At 45.4% G+C, this 17,890-nt stretch overlaps 1 protein-coding gene across 1 annotated transcript in view; it reads left to right on the top strand.

Annotated features, from left to right (window-relative positions):
• The first annotated feature begins 253 nt into the window (after positions 1-253).
• MED17 (mediator complex subunit 17) overlaps positions 254-17,890 on the top strand; it is a 162,954-nt gene continuing 145,317 nt past the window's right edge. Inside the window, exons 1-2 of the mRNA XM_068388378.1 lie at positions 254-408; positions 13,902-14,069. Coding sequence (XP_068244479.1) covers positions 329-408; positions 13,902-14,069 — 248 coding nt within the window. The 5' untranslated portion in view covers positions 254-328. The remainder of the gene's footprint in view (positions 409-13,901; positions 14,070-17,890) is intronic.

The raw sequence follows: 17,890 nt of genomic DNA on the forward strand, positions 1-17,890 counted from the left end.
TATGTCAAATGCGCCAATTCATTTAACATTATGTCGAATGCGCTAATTCATATCATATACTGTACTGTTTCTCAAATACCGCCGTTTAGTAATAGCTCTTAAAGAAATGTATTGTCCCTTTTATCCGTGATATTGAATTAAGCAAGTGCATCACGGTGACTAGTTGTCTTATACAGAAAGTCTTATACAGAAATTTTTACGTAAATAGATGTAAAAAGGTAAAATATATGAAATCTATTGAGAATAAAACTTTTCCTCCTCCTGGCGGGTGTCTTATTCGAATTTCAGTTTGTTGTTGACCTACCGATGTAAACAATGTTGAGAGATCATGGCAGACATACGTCTAGAAGTTCCTGCGGAAAACTCTGTGTTAGAGGTCCTTTACGATGGAACGGAGCTTTATCAGCAGTAAGTCATCTTCGTAAATATAGGAAAACTAGGGATTTAGAATGTGTAAATTTATTTTCCGGGAGCCTGCGATAAGATTGTCAGACTAACAGACTAGGCTACCGGCCTACCGTGAACTGTATCCAGTTTATGTACAATGTGGATTTTGCGTCTTATGCTTTCCTTAATGGCTTTACTTTATTCTAGCGAAATATTAGGAGATTGTGTAAAACTCTATTATAGTACAACTGTACAGTATCCGCAGTGAAGAAAGTTTGGTAAATATATACTTAAATTTCTAGCCAAATACATGAACCATGTATATTTCCTACTTGCTATCTTGTGTTTTATGCATTTCTAACCATTATTATTGGGGGCAAACCATCCCTTCATGAGTTTTTGGACTCCCTTATATAAAAACAATTATGGGGGACCCCAGTGGGAAACCAGGTTTTTTCTTTGGGGGAAATGTCATAAACTTGGGATTTGCAGCACTAATAATGGTCAGAAATGCAAAATATGCCCAAGATAACCAGTTGGAAAAATATCTGCTTCATATAAATGGCTGAAAACAGGCCAAAACGTGATTATTTAACTTTTGAGATTTGTAAAAGGGTACAGAACCTAACAAATCCATCTAACCTAACAGTTCCCAGGTCTCAAGCCCCCCGGATCCTCCTTCCTAGGTCAAAAACTAAAAGTAAGTCACAAATAAATCCCTACAATATGATGAACTAAGTCACAAATAAATCCTTCTATTGTGAAAAAGTAAATTATAAATAATTCCTTACCTTATGGTTAACACCGTCTCCTCTTTTTATTTCTCTTAGCAATCTTTACAAAAATTGTCAGAATCGGACCTTTGTGGCATTATTTCGCTGTTATTTTTAATTAAACATGAGTAACAATAGCTTTACACAGAATGGAGAGCATTTCCATCATAATTAATTGCCGATATAAATGAAATTACACAAAATTTCTAAATAGATTGATGTGCTTCCCTTGAGTTCCGAACCTTTGGAGACGTCTTTACGATATGGTGGTTAAGTTGAAACTGGGACGAAGATGGGAAACAAATGGCTGTTGTGGATATGAAAAAGTACTTATAAGCTGTTGATTGGTTTAAAAAAAACCACCTGATAGATGTGTCATTGTAAATGCACAGAAAGCTCCCCAAACCATGGGAAAAACCGCATGTGTAATAAGTCCCCTTCAGTCTCTCAGATGTAAACAATGGACTTAGAGTGAAAAACATACTTCACATTTTAATATACTGATATGTAAGTTGTTATGCCCCAACCCCTATTAAACACATAAAGAAAAATACCGAACTAGCTAGCACTTCCATTTCTTCTAGCGAATTCCAGTTTCGCTAGAAATTAGAGCATATATTTACCAAAAGTTACTTTTTTTCTGTTGTATATACTGTATAGGTAATGTGCCCAGAATTTATTTCCCGTAAAAATGGGACATTTCAAATTATACATTTGTTCCGTTACTGGAATACAAACCACGCCAATTAATATGGGTATTACTTTCGGCGTAGCTGAAATGACGAGCCATTAATTTTTAACGAGGTTTTACTACCCACACCGCTAGTGGGGGGGCGGGTAGGGAGGGTAGCTTGCTACCCCCCCTTTCACACACCTGTGCTTGAGCTCACTTTGCTCTCGGCTCGGATGGTGGTCGGACGTATCCACTCTCATCCTCGCCGCCATTTTATGCTTTTTGTTCTTTCTTTTCTAGTTACTGTGTATGTGAAGTTGGCCTCTACGACCATGCGCACCTGCCCTGCTTTTCCCGACCGCCCCTGTGGAACGTTCACGTCGGCGGTCGAGACTGATCCTCACGCCCTTTGTCCTTTTTGTAGGGGCTAACGGAGTGATAGTTTCAACAAGTGTAGTGAGTGAAGGGAGTGGTCTGCCTCACAGTGGGAGAGGTTTTCGCGACGACGGAAGAAGTCCAAACGGGATATTTCTTCTTCGAAGGTTGCTTCGAAGGGAGAAAAACCCTAGGCATCTTTTTCCATTGCCCAAACCTCCTCCTCCGCATGGGTGCTGCTGTCAAGCAATCGTCTTCACCGTCAGAGATTGATCCTCTCTCTCGGTGTCAAAGGTGTCCAATGCGGTTTCACCCATCTCCTCTTCCACTCCAGACTCTACGGTAGCTGAAGGCTTAGTTTCCCCGTTCCTGATCATCCTACGAGGGGGAAACTCAAGTCCATCGTCAGTCTCTCCTGCTAGTGTTTCTTCCCCTGGGGAGAGTTCACTTACAGAGACTCCTCTTCGGAGGACTGCTGAAGGTCAGCTTGCTGATCCAACGGCCCCCAGAGGGCACATCCGTCGGAAGTCTCGCCTTGCTCTTCGCCATAGAGGCCTTCCTTCACCTGCGGTGAGGAGAAGCCTCTTTGGTTCAACGTCTTCTATGCAGTCTCCCGCAGAGGAGCCTCTAGACCGATCATCCATCACTGCACCTACATTGGTCCTGGACCTCTCTGCAGATCGTTCGCGATCACCTTCGGGGGATGGTCGTCCGTTTAAAGGACACATCGACCTTCCATCCGACAGACCTGCCGTCGCCGTTCCTGCATGGGTCTAACAAGGCTCCACCTAAACGTGCTATTGCGCGCCAACAGTTTATGCGCTAAGTGCCCACGAAACCTGACCAGCGCTCATCAGTAGCTCGTCAGGCCCCATCACTACAGCGCACTGATCATCCTACTCGTCCTAACACAGGGCATCTTCAAGTGCTTACCCCCCCAGATGCTGAAGCCTTGATGAGGATGGGGGGCTTAGGGATTAGCAGCTGGGCTCTAATGAACAGTGGGAACTACTTCCCATTGGACCTCGGTGCCCAGCTGTCGATCCAACTAAATCAGTCAGCACTTTCTCTTTTACTTTTGATTATGTCTTTTTTCTCCCATCTCTTCCTTTTGGGCTCAATATTGTTGATGACTTTGGCATGTTCGATTATACTTTGGATGCTGTTTTGGATTTGGCACAGTGTGGGATGGACGGCATTCCATCTCAACCTGTGCCAATTTAGACGCCATCACCCTCTGGCAGACCCCATTGGGTGCAGACCAAGTCTGTTAAGAGTCGGGCTCCAGTGATCCGGTTTTAAGTCACCCATATTTGCGGGTAATGGGTGACGCCAGGCATTGGAGTCGACGGTGGGAGGGGCTAACTACCCCCACTGACCAGTGTACGCCCACCTTAAGAGAGGCAGCCCCTCTCTAATAGAGGACTGGTCCCCGCTGAAGCCTCTTCTCGTTTTGGGCCACATGGGATAGGAGGACTGACATCCTTCAATAAGAGGTGGATAACCCGGCTTGCTTTTTCAAAAACCCATCACCTCTGTTGATGACCTGGAAAATACAAACATGGACCTCGGTACAGACAGCTCCAACTCGGGTTCTAGCATTGTAACGTTGGAACCTTATTCACGTCATGTGAATAATAAAATGCTAGAGAAGAAGAGAGAGAGAGAGTGAAAAATGATGACAGTACAGAAAGATATAGAAAAGTAGAAGTATTACCTGGTCAATATGAAGTAGTGAATTATGAAAATTTTTTTATCTCTGAATTTGAAAACGGAAGAAATGAGCATATAAATGTTTTTAAAGCTAATAGGGAAATAGTTACTTTATGTGGAGGGCAGCCAAAAATTCTACCCCAGGGAAATGGAAGTCTCTTGATAGAGACACTGTCCCCAGTACAAGGTGAAAGGTTGAAAACTTACAACATTGAATGACCATAGCGTAAAATGCGTTTCGCACCCTACTTTCAACCAGAGTAGAGGTGTGATATATGCTCCAGAATTGTTGGATATAGAGGAAAAAGAAATTGAGGATGAACTGAAAAATCAAGGAGTAGTTAAAGTAGTCAGAATGAGAAAGAGAGTTGGAGAACAACGTATCCCTCTTGCTACTCTGATTATAACATTTGATCAATGCCGATTACCAAATGTTATAAAAGCTGGTTGGCTATCTTTGAAGGTAAAACCATATATCTCTTCACCATTGCGATGTTATTATTGCCAAATGTATGGCCATTTAAGCCAGAAATGTAAAGAAAAACTAAACAATAAGCCAGCTGTTTGTGCCAACTGTGGAAAAAGTAGTCATGGAGTATGCATAGAAAACCCTAATTGCATACATTGTGGGGAAACACACCCAGCTACATCTAAAAGCTGTGTAAAGTTTATTTTTGAAAAAGAAATTCAGGCCATTAGGACCATGGAAAGGGTTACTTTTAAAGAGGTTCGTAAAAGAGCTCTTGAAAAGCAAATAAGACCAGGGCAACCTTTTTCAATGGTTCTGAAGAAAAACTTGCCAAAGCACACAGATGAAAATTATATCTCTACTTCTAAGATGAAGAAACAAATGAAAGTAGTTAAAGAGGTTGAAAGGCCCATCGAAAATCTATATCCAGAAATTGTAGAAAAATCAAAACGGATACTTAAAGATCTGAAAATTATTCAAAAGCCAACTACTCCGATTTTAAACAATAGTACAAACCTCTCACAGGCCGTGTCCTTGCCTGACCTGATGGAGGTTGCACTTGAAACCAATTTACCTGGTGAACCTGTAGTGGGGAAGGTGCAAAAACCTGATAGATCACAACCTTTTAATCGAAAAAGAGAGAGACCTCCATCTCTCTCGCCTCCTACCATAAGAAACATTAAAGTCACGACTTCAAATAAATATGATATCTTGTCTGCTGATGTTTCTGAACAACTAGAAGGTAAATTGAACCAATCAGAAATTCAAGTTGAGGTCCACCATCCTCCTCAACAATTAGATCAAAAGGACACAAAGAAAAAGTGAAACACAAAACCCACTATATCAAGATCCTCTCTAGAGTTACCTCCGGGAAATATTGTTAGATCAAATATTGCTAATGGGAAGACTTCATCTAAGGTGTCTTCCAAAAAATAAACCATAGTTTTTTCCTCCATTCTGCAATGGAATTGCCAGGTTTAAGGGCGAAATATGAACAACTTAAGCTCCTCATACGTGAGCACTCCCCTATAACAGGACCCGGAAGAACCTCAGGAGAGGTCTAGGCAACGTTCTTCTTTTCTTCCTTTTCAGGCAGGTCCCGTGGTGTCCACTCCTAAGGGTCAGGAGATCCCTTTCCCTACAGCAGGAATTACTGACACTGCGTCAGTAACACGTCAGTCTTAGTTTGGTTACCTGATTAAAGCGGTGGTACAGGCCGTGAAGCCTGAACTCGCTGATCAAGGTTCCAGATCAAAGGCTGACTCGCCCCCGCTGAAGAGAAAGAGATGAGTGGACTTCGTGGTAACTTCTCCCAGGGAGAAGTTGGCTCCAAAGAGGTCCGTCAGGAAGGATCCTTCCCCGCCGCAGTCTTTCTCTCTTTCTCCTGTGGAGGAAGCCTTTTCTTCCTCAGGAGACTCCTCGGAGGAGATGGACTCTCCCACGGCACCAAGGGGAGACACCCTTCCTCAGGGAGGAGAGACGTCTCGCGCGGGGAGTTCCTTTCAACCCTCTTTACTGGAGTCCTGCATCCCGCCCAGGAGGGAACCTAAGGACTCGAAGACGATCCCTAAGTCGTCGTCCAGAATTCGTCAAGAGCCAACTGTTCCCTGGGAGAACGTCCACGATTCTCCCCAAGAAGAGCCTTTGGGGACTGGAGACTTAGCTGCCAGCCCTCAGGGAGGTGAGCAGCACGAGTCTGAGCATGCCTACTGGCAGGTCCTTAGCTTGATGAGGCAACTCAATAAGTATAAGGATCCTGAGACCGCCCCTCGAGAAGGTAAGGACAACGTCCTAGACCAAGTCTACGGCACCCAGAAACCAAAAAGGGCCAGTGCGGCCTTGCCTTGGTCCCAAGGGGTGAAGAGTGCCAGAGACAAGGTCGAGGCTCAGCTTGCTGATCTCGCCTCCTCCAGCTGTTCTACTGCTGGGAATAGACTCCTTCCACCTCCTCGCTTACAGCCGAGGAGGTACTTTGAGATCATGGGGGAGTCTAGTGTGGGCCTTCCTCTTCACCACTCTGTGGAAGAGCTCGCCAGGGGAACTCCTTTTGAGAAGCTCTCCTCCCGGCAAGTGACGTTCTCAGCAGCAGAGATCCTCAGCCATGAGAAAGTCGCGAAGATGGCCATGCAGGCCACTTCGTGGCTGGACGTGTGGCTAGGTTCTTTGGGCATCCTATTGCGCTCGGAGGACTTGTCCAAAGAGAGCAATAGGAAGGCCTTGGAGACCTTCCTCCTCTCGGGAACCCATTCCATCGAGTTCCTGGCACACCAGGTTACTAACCTGTGGGCCAACTTGATTCTGAAGCGACGGGACGCGGTGACCGAGAGATTCCATCCGAAGGTCCCTGCTGTGGATGTCAACAGGCTCAGACACTCCTCCATCATTGGGGGAGCCCTGGTTTGACCCCCCAAGACGTAGAACGGACAGCTGAGAGGTGGAGGAAGACGAACCAGGATTCGCTCCTCCAAAGGGCCTTGACATCTCGACCCTACAAGCCTCCAGCTCCGCAACAGCCTCAACAACAGCCTCGCAGGACACCGAAGCAGGCCCCTGCAGCTAAGAAAAGGGTGTCTAGGCCACAGCCCTTTCCCGTCAAGGACAGGAAGGGCGGAAAGTCCTCTAGGGGAGGAAAAAATCCTAGAGGGAGCGGCCATGGTCGCAAGCGCTAGGATTGGCAATCCCCCTGCATGTCCACCTGTGGGGGATGCCTTCAAAGTTGCGTGCACAGGTGGCAGCAACTTGGGGCCGATTCTTGGACAGTCTCTGTGATCGGCCAAGGATATCGTGTCCCATTCACGACATCTCGACCTCCCCTGACAGCGAATCCAGTGTCGTTGAGCTCCAATGCCATGGTATCGGCAAAGGGGCTAGTCCTTCGGTCAGAAGTCGAGACCATGCTCAAGAAGGATGCTCTCCAGGAGGTCGTGGACGGCTCCCCAGGCTTTTCCAGTCGACTCTTTCTTGTAAAGAAGGCGTCTGGAGGCTGGAGACCCGTCATCGACCTCTCAACACTGAACAAGTTTGTCAAGCAAACCCAGTTCAAAATGGAGACAGCAGAGTTGTTCAGACTGGCAGTGAGACCACAAGACTACTTGTGCACACTGGATCTGAAGGACGCGTACTTCCAGATCCCAATCCATCCGTCTTCCAGGAAGTACTTGAGATTCAGCCTAGATGACAAGACCTACCAGTTCAAGGTACTGTGTTTCGGTCTCTCCACAGCACCTCAGGTGTTCAAGGTGTTCACTCTGATCTCTGTGTGGGCTCACAGGAACGGCATCCGTCTCCTCCGTTATCTGGACGACTGGCTGATCCTGGCAGACTTGGAGTCAACCCTTCTTCGACACCGAGACAGACTCTTGGGAATTTGCCAAGATCTGGGGATCATGGTAAATCTTGAGAAGTCCTCTCTGCAGCCTGCGCAATGACTGGTTTACCTAGGCATGATATTAGACACCAATCTCCACAAAGCCTTTCCATCAGACGACAGGATAGCAAGGCTGTGGAGGGTTGCAGAGCCCTTCCTCAGTCGGGAAGAGCTTCCAGTCCAATCGTGGTTGCGTCTTCTAGGTCACCTATCCTCCCTGGCCCGTCTGGTTCCCAACAGCCGCCTCAGGATGAGATCCCTTCAATAGCGGCTCAAGTCCCGGTGGAATCAAGGCCACGATTCCCCGGACTTTTTGGTTCCGGTAGGACCCGAGGAACAGACAGACTTGCGGTGGTGGGTGATGGACGAGAACTTTCGAAAGGGTGTAGATCTTTTCGTCCCTTCCCCGGATTTGACATTGTTTTCGGACGCATCAAAAGAAGGGTGGGGGGCACACATTCTGAACCAAAGGGCCTCAGGCCTCTGGTCAGAATCCGAAAAGTACCTACACATCAACCTGCTAGAAATGAAGGCCGTATTCCTGGCCCTTCAGAAGTTCCAACTGGGCCTGGCGGGCTACTCTGTGGTAGTGATGAGCGACAACACTACGGTAGTGGCTTACATTAACAAGCAGGGAGGTACTTTTTTGCAACAGCTATCCCATCTTGCAGTAGAGATTCTGAGGTGGTCCGAAGTCCACTCGATATCACTGTCAGCTCGCTTCATTCCTGGCAAGAGGAATGTGCTCGCCGACAGTCTGAGCAGAGCATCACAGATAGTGAGTACCGAGTGGTCTTTGAATCCTCAGATAGCCAACAAAGTCCTGACTTTGTGGGGTTCCCCGACAGTGGACCTGTTCGTGACAGCCTTGAACTTCAAGCTGCCCCTGTACTGTTCCCCAGTCTTTGACCCCAAGGCTCTCTGGCAAGATGCCTTCCAGCAACGGTGGGACAACATCGACGTTTACGCCTTCCCACCGTTTTGTCTGATGAGAAGGGTGCTCAACAAGACCAGACTATCGGTCAACCTTTCGATGACCTTAATAGCTCCGCTATGGCATCACGCGGAGTGGTTCCCGGACCTTCTGCAACTCCTGACGGAACCCCGCGAGAGCTTCCCCCACGACACGAGCTACTCAGACAACCACATTGCAACATCTTCCACAAAGCCGTGGCGTCGCTTCGGCTTCACGCCTGGAGACTATCCAGCATCTCCTCACGGAGAGAGGCTTTTCGCAACAGGTTGCAGAGAGGATGTCTCGGCACCTGCGAAAATTCTCCGCTGGAGTCTACCAGGCAAAGTGGAGAGTCTTCTGTGGTTGGTGTTGTGGGAGGGGTATCTCTCTACTCGATGCCTCTATTCCAGCAATAGCGGAGTTCCTGGTTTATTTGCGCGAAGAAATACGCCTTTCAGTCTCAGCCGTGAAAGGCTATCGCTCAGCCTTAAGCCTGGCTTTTAGGCTGAAAGGAGTGGACATTTCCTCCTCGCTGGAACTCTCTTTACTCATACGCAACTATGAGCTTACCTGCCCTCAGTCGGAAGTGAGACTTCCTCCTTGGAACGTGGTTCAAGTTCTCAGGGCTCTTATGAAACCTCCCTTCGAACCATTACGCCAGGCCTCTGATCGCCACCTGACGTGGAAGACGGTGTTCCTACTCGCGGTGGCTTCGGCCAAACGAGTTAGCGAACTTCATGGTCTCTCATACGACATCGCCCATTCAAAGGGATGGGGGGAGGTAACGTTTAAGTTCGTCCCTGAGTTTGTTGCCAAGACTCAGAACCCTGGAGTGCCGGACCCTCGGTTCGATTCCTTCAGGGTCACGAGTCTTCGTTCTGTAACAAGTGACCCAGACCATCTGCTATTATGCCCAATTAGGAGTCTGAGGTGGTACTTGAAAAGAACAGCTGCAGTCCGTCCCCGTGTACAAGCGTTGTTTGTGAGCATGGGAAGGACTAAGAGGAGGGTCACCAAAAACACCATCTCGGCTTGGATTCGGCGAGTTATTCATCATGCCTTGAATTCAGACCCTCCTCCGTCACGTCGCCACAGAGCACAGGACGTCAGGGGCATTGCTACGTCCCTGGCCTTTAAGAGAGATTTCTCTGTGACGCAGGTACAACTTCAAGCTGGGGTCTGGAAGCGTCAGACGACCTTCACAGCCCACTACCTGCAGGACGTGACCCACTGGAGCCTCGATACGTTCTCTATCGGCCCTGTGGTGGCAGCACAACAGCTGGTCTAACCTCAGGCTCCTTATTGGACAGGTAGCAGAAGGTTGAGGGCATTGTTACCCGGTCTCAGTCTGCGTGAATGAAAGAGTATGTCTGGCCCGTACTTCTTTCTTCATCCTCCCCTCTCTTGGGGAAAGCAGCATCCTGGTCCCTGCATAGCTGACCTCAACCTCTGCAGGTAAACCATGCTCCCTTGTGTTCCTAGTATTAAGTTAATACTGTCGCGTCCCCCATACCCTGACGAGGTGGTATTGGGAACGTCCTAATCTAGATTTCCATCTAAAGATCTCCAGGTCAACTTCTAGGACGAGTCACACTTTTTCCTTCGCACACAAGCTTATGTAGGCCACACGTTCCGTGCAGAGCAAGAGAATTTGCAAGGTGCTGGGACTCCTTTTCTCGAAGTGCTAATCACTCGGATTCTGAGTCCCCGGGTAAAGCCAAAGCCAGTAAGGCTGGGGACTTTCCACCCTTCCTAAGGGTGAGTCACCCTATGTAAATAGCGTGGTTTGTATTTCGGTTACGGAACAAATGACAAATTCGGAGATAACTTGTATTTTTCCTAACCATACAAACCTTAGCTATTTACGCATATTTGCCCGTCAGCCATGTCCCCCAAGACAAATCCTACCTCTAAGTGAAGTGAGACAACTCACTGGTGTGTGAGGGGGGAGGGGTAGCTAGCTACCCCTCCCCTACCCCTGCTAACTAGCGCAGGGGTAGTTAACCCTCGTTAAAATTCTAATGGCTCGTCTTTTCAGCTACGCTGAAAGTAATACCCTATGTAAATAGCTAAGGTTTGTATGGTTAGGAAAAATACAGATTATCTCCGAATTTGTCATTTTCTTGCTGGCGTTAGCTTCGGCTAAACGGGTGGGCGAGATCCATGGTCTGTCTTACGAAGTGGCTCACTCGAAAGGTTGGCGGGAAGTCACGTTCAAATTTGTCCCTTCCTTCGTAGCGAAGACCCAGAATCCTGCCGTGTGGGACCCCAGGTTTGAAGGGTTCTCAATTCCAGCAATCCCCCGGTCGGACGACTCGAAGGATTTGCACCTGTGCCACGTCAGGGCGTTGAGGAAATACTTGGAGAGGACAGCCAGACTCCGGCCCGAGATCAAAAGCCTTTTTGTTTCCACAGGCCTCGTGAAGAAGCCAGTCTCGAAAAACACCATCTTCTGTCTGCGGCAGGTCATCATCAGGGCCTACAGTAAGGCAGGAATCCCCCTACCGGGAAAGCCCAGGCCCCATGACATTAGGAGCCTTAGTACAGTACTACATTGGCTTTCGAGAAGAATATGGCAGTGGGCCAGGTCCTGAGGGCAGGCACCTGGGCGGACCAGTCTACCTCCACTGCTCACTATTTAAAAGACTATTCAAGAATTCCGTCCTGGGAAAGGCACCAGAGACCAAATCATGAATCTCAAGATGATCCTTGAAAAAAACAGAGAACGAGGAATCGACGTATTCCTTTGTTTTATTGACTACACTAAAGCCTTTGATACAGTTGCACATGACATCTTATGGAACGACATGTACTCTATGGGTTTTCCACCTCATGTCATCTCACTTCTGAAAGCACTGTACTGTACAATCAACAGAAAGCAGCAGTGCGAACATCTTATGGCCTAACGGATTGGTTTAACATCGGACAAGGTGTCAGACAAGGATGCATTGTTTCTCCCCACCTCTTTAACATCTACTCGGAAACCATAATGAGAAATGCGCTTGAAGACTACGAAGGAGGCATAACTGTTGGAGGACAAAAGATCACTAATCTCAGATATGCCGACGATGTGGTTTTTTAATCGCTGGAAGTATGGAGGACCTCCAAACACTAGTATCAAAAGTAAAAGCTGAGAGTGAAAAAGTGGGACTGTACCTAAATGCTAAGAAAACAAAGGTCATGAAGTGTCAAAAAACCCCGTCTGATCAAGAAATCCTACTAGACGGAGTTGCCCTAGATAATGTCATTGAATTTACTTACCTCGGAGCAACTTTCACCAATAATGGAGACGACTCCCAAGAGATCAAAAGAAGAATTGGTATTGCAAAGAATGCAACCATCGCACTAAGCAATGTGTGGAAAGACAGACATATCACTCTAAACACAAAGAAGCGGCTTCTCAAATCACTTGTTTTCCCCATCGCATCATACGGCTCAGAATGTTGGGTTTTAAAAGCTACAGATCGAAAAAGATTAGAAAGTTTTGAACTATGGTGTTACAGAAGAGTCCTTAGGATAAGCTGGATTGAGAAAAAGACTAACGTGGAAGTTCTACAAAAGATCAATATCGAAAAAAGATTACTTGACATTTTGGATGAAAGAAAACTACTGTAACTTTTATTGGACTCCAGGTTCGGAAACACAATACTCTGGAAAGAACGCTACTAATTGGATCAGTCTATGGTACAAGAACGAGAGGAAGGCCTAAAACTAGATTAAGTGACAATATCAAGGAGATGTGCGGGCTAACGATGGTGGAGTTGGAAAGGAAGGCTCAAGACCGGAATGAATGGAGAAGTTTTGTGCAGAGGGCCACGGCCGTTCGACATCGAACACCCCGTACTTGATGATTCAAGAAAATCCCTGGACGGGTTCTCGATAAGTACTGTCGTTGCTGCGCTCCAAACGGTTTAAAGGTATAGCCTCAGTGATAACCGCGGGTAACAAGAACAAGAGACACAGGTTCGTTCCTTAAACCCCCTTTTACAGTACTTCCTTCCCCCTTTTTTTTTTCCGCTTCAAGTGTGCTCAGAGAGGGCCCGAGCCGGAGACAAGTACCTCAACGGGGGGAAGACATGTCCCCTAGGATTTCTTGCACAGGTGAGTTTCTTAGACACTAAGATGGGTTTTTGTGTAGTTTCCTCTCTCTCGATTTTCTATGGGGTCAACACGACCTAGCCTCCTTTCTAGGTCTCTGGATATTCCTCAGCATGGTCTCAAGAACTGTTAAGGGCCACGCCCACCTCCTAAAGTATAAGTCTCCTAAGAAAGTAGTTCGAGTTAAGTACTTCGTGTTGGAACAAATCATAAATTTTAAGTTGTATTTTTCCTAACAGTACTTACCTCGAACTACTTTCGTGTAATGACCCACCCTTCCTTCCCCGAGTGTCCCCTGGTATTCTTAGAGACCTTAGCTACCAAGAACTTACTGGAGGTTGAGACCTGAGCAAGCATGCTCTCTGATCCGGAGTTAGCATCAGGGCGCGTATCACTCCGCCTGAGGTTACCCCTCATAGAAAATGGGTTTAGGGTAAACTACACAAAACTCTGGTCGGATGGGAAGGAGATCCCAGATACTTCTAAGAAAATATTTCGAGGTAAGTGCTGTTAGGAAAAATACAAATTACTTAAAATTTGTGATTTTTCCTAACTACAAACTTTTGCTATTTATGCAAACTTGCCCGCCAGCCCTATCCCCCTTGGAGTCCTACCTCCAAGGAAAGTGACTAAATCACAGGTGTGTGAATGGGAGTGGTAGCATGCTACCCCCCCTTCCCCCCGCTAACTAGCGGTGTGGGTAGTTAATCCTCGCTAAGTTTTAATGGCTCGTCATTTCAGCTGCGCCAAAACTATAACCCCTAATAAATATCTGAGGTTTGTATAGTTAGGAAAAATACAAATTATCTACGAATGTCATGTTTAAAGTCAAAGAGGGAACTCGTGGCCTCCAGCCAGCTACGGCCTCTTTGTTAATAGCATATTGTACTTCTATAAAATGAATCCTGTTTTATAGCTAAGAAAAATATAAATTACTTTAAAGATTTATTAATTTTATTTTCTTTGATTTATGGTTTGTGACAAGATCATTAGGTGAAGTTCAACATAACAGTACCTAAGAAAATGAAATCCCTCTTTTGAACTTTGTATGTATTATTTTCTTTTATATTTCAACCCTTGATCAATTTCAGACCTCCGTCTATGTCGGAGAACCTCACCCAGTTGGCAAGGAAGATAGATTTTGCTACAGATGGTGAGGATGGAGCAACTGAGGATAAAAAGGAAGAGGAGGAGGAAGAAGAAAAGCAACCTTTTCAACAGCCCCACTGGAACTTAGAAGGTGTTAGGAACAAAGTTAGGTAAGTTTTTCAGTATTGTACAGTACAGTATTCTGTTGTATCGGCTATAGCCTCTTAATCAGGAATTTCTGTCATCTTTGTAAAATTATAACAGATTTTTTCTTCTTGATGTAGTGATGTTTGGTAGGCCTATCCTAGAGTTGTGAATCGCTGCACTATCTTTTACAATATGAGGTTAAACATTCTTGTATATTGTCTTTCTGTGATTAATTAATATTATATCTTGCCATGTTGACCTACTATAATCAAACTACAGTGTTGAGACTTGCCTATGATTTTTGGTATAGCCATATTTCCCATCCTGCCAGTCAATCATAAAAGTTGCCTAATTTATTGGAATACAGCACTGTATTTAGTAATGCTGCCTCACAAAATACAACATCTACCAAACTATTACTTAACATGACAAATTCGTAGATAATTTGTATTTTTAAATATTAAACTTAGCCGGTGAATATATAAATAGCTGACGTCTCCGACGGTCGACAGATTCCAAAAACTCGCGAGCGATCGCCATAAGGCTGCCGGGTGTGCCCACCAGCGCCGACTATCGGCCAGATACCGCATATACTTCTCAACCAAACCAGTTCTTCTCTGTCGGTGTTAAAGACAACACTGGTTCCGCTCGCGCTTGTCCTCGAGTTTTCTACCAATTGGTGAAGTACTTGGTTTTGGTTTTATTGCTTTCGTCGTGTTGGATTATTCAATACTATCTTCAAAAGAAATGCTTTTGAAAGGAGAGGAAAAGTTTTTGCCCTTGCTTTTTTTAATCTCGCTCTGGTTTTTCCATAGAGAAAAGATGGCCGACCCTTCCCTCAGTGTACGGAAGTGTGTTAAAGGCTTTTAGTATTTATTTTATCCCTTTATAAATTATTGTTGATATTTATAGATTTACCTCTATATATTTTATATCTCACCCGCCTTTATTAGGCCTCTTCGATTAGCTTTCCATTTATACTAAACACCGAGATAAATTTTATGTTTTTGTTTATATGCGGCCTTTACCTATTCTTTGTAGGCGGTCCTGACTTGGAAAACGAAGTTAAACAACGTTGAGCCCATTCAACTTTTATTTTTGTTTAGATAAAAACAGTTGCTCTGTAAGAGTGATGAGATGAATATTTTTAGAAAATATTTTAAGAAATTTATTCTTTGAATAGTCTTCGTGCTGTTTTTCAAAGATGAACTAACGTTTGGTTTATTTATGCCACACAGTTTGCGCTCTATCGTTACGATAGAGAAAGAGAGAATCACGGTTTCACTTTGCAGAAAGAGTAAATCGATTTTGACGTTTTGTTCATTCTTCTTTCAAACTGAAGTTTTTTAGATACCAATTTAAAGGAACATGTTAATTTTCAATTTCTTAGTCCTTTCAGTTTTTTCCTTTAGTCAAATAACCTGTTATTGACGAAGAGTGAGTGAGCCATTCTCTTGTGAGTGACAAGAGAGAGAGAGAGAAAGAGAGAACGATCCGATCTTTATTCTCGTCCCAAGTCTCTGTACAAGGAGTTTGGGAGCGAGTAACGTTGTTCTCGATTCAGTTTTTTACTCTCGTCCGTACGGGGAGAGAGGATAAAACGTTTTAGTTTTTATTCTCATCCCAAGGCACTGTACGGTGAGAGATTGAAAACGTAGTCCTTAGTGAACTAGTTTTTAGTCTCATCCCCAGTCACTGATCTTTTTAACGTTATATATTTCCGTTTTATTCGATATATATGTATATGTTTATTGATATTTGCATGTGTGTTTCATTTTGTACTAATGTGCTTACATTATACGACTCATTTCGCAATTCTAACCTTTTGATTTAAGGGAGAATTGCGTGCTTCAGGTAGAAATCAGCTTTATTCATGTCTAATGTGAAATTATTAAAAAATGTGATATCAGTGAAGAAAGTGCAAAAAACATGTTCTGTGTTGTGGAGGGTTCGTTTGTTCGTGCTTGTCGCTTGCCTAGTCCGAGACCTCTTTCAGGCTCCCCTGCACCAGGGAGAAGGAATGTCGTAGGACCTAAGGGAGTGAGGGGTGTAAACCAACGAACAGACGTTCCCTCAAAGGTATCAGACGTTGCTCGTCAAGCACGTCCTTGCCATAAGACAGGAGAGACGAAGTTTCTCCTCGTCTTCCGATGATTCGTCTCTTTAAAAGCCTGGGCGTAAGGTTTCGAGACGGTTGAAACATTTATTAGTTCCTTCAGAACAAGTTCAACGTCCTAGCTGTAGTCATCATGAGAGTCCCGTTCATAGCGATGACGTTCATGTACAGACGTTTCTGCCACAGACTCGACGTGACGTTGAGCGGTAGACACCGTAGACACAACGTGACGTCGAGTGTCTGTCACCGTAGTCGCGATATAGCATCGATCAGCAGTCAACGCTGTTACTACGTGACGTTTGAACGTCAGCCACCGCAGTCACAGGTTGATCCGAAGTTAAGTGTTTTGCAAGATATGCTGTTAAAGCTTTCTTCTTTAATAGAAGCTTACGATCCTGTTCCTGTGCGAAAGGATCCTTTGCTTTTTGTACGTCACGGTTCTGGGATACGTGATTCGGGTCTTCAACCTTCTAAACGAGCTTTGTTACGCCACGCTGACGTTATCCCTAGTGACAGCTTTGCTGTTAAACGAGATGCGGAGCATAAATCTCGATGTAACTTTGATCGCTTTGAACGTCAACCACTGCAGTCACAGCGTGACGTTGAGCTGCAGACACCGCAGACACGACGTGACGTTGAGTGGTAGACACCGTAGACGTGACGTGACGTTGAGGGTCAGTCATCGTAGTCACGATATAGCATCGAACAGCAGTCACCGCTGTTACTACGGGATGTTTGAACGTCAGTTACTTCTGTCACGACGTGTAGTAGAATAACATTCTCTGCAGTCACAACGTGACATCGACCCTCCAACTTTAACTTCTGTTCATATACAAGTTGATGTAGCCTGTCAGGCTTTTCCTTCACATCATTCTGAATATAAATATCCTTCTCGCAAGACTTAAGATTTATCAGATGATGTGCCTTCTGAAGAAGTTGATGACCCCCTTTCAACTAATGTACCTTTGGGGAGTCATTCAGAAGAGGAGTATCCTAGGGTGGTCCAACAATCCCTTGTTTTATAATTATGAATTTCTTTAGTGAAATTTTGTCCTACTCGTTTTGTAACGGCTGCTCTGCCGTCTGAGTTTACTCTTGGCATGACTTTCTTCGACTCCTACATATACGAAGTCAGTTGTCTCTCGTTCTTCCAAGAGAGCCATGCTCTTACTGGGAGACTGGTTGGAATCCAGGAGAAGTTTAGGAAAGTCTGCTTTTGCTTTTCCTCCTTCTTAATTAGCTTCTCGCTCGAGCGTCTGGTGTGACACAGGAGAAGTTCTCGGCTTGGGAGTACCTGCCTCTGCCCAGGGAGACGTCTTAAGCCTAGTGGACTCTCCTCGTCGTCTAGCCATGAGACGCTCCAAGATTTTATGGTCTGCTTCAGAGCTAGACCATCTCCTGTTAGGAGTTTTTTCGAGCGTTTGAAGTATTTATTTGTTGGATTGGTCCCTGGGAGCCTTAAGTAAGAAGGTCTCTCCAGCTGTCAATGTATTGCTGTACAATTATGTCATGCATGAACAAGGCTATCAGGGATGTCTCCAATGATCTGGCAGCCACGTTCACTGCAGGAGTACTTAAGATGTAAGTGCGCTCAATGTGTTCATTGTCAAGGCAAAGTTCACGATGAAGACTACCAAATCTGTCTTGGCAGCAGTAAGGGAAGGTGACTGGATGGTCTCTCTCGACCTTCAGGGTGCATACTTCCACATCCCGATTCATCCAAACTTT

This window comes from Palaemon carinicauda, chromosome 15 (genome assembly GCF_036898095.1).
Source record: "Palaemon carinicauda isolate YSFRI2023 chromosome 15, ASM3689809v2, whole genome shotgun sequence".
Classification (NCBI taxonomy): Eukaryota; Metazoa; Arthropoda; class Malacostraca; order Decapoda; family Palaemonidae; genus Palaemon; species Palaemon carinicauda.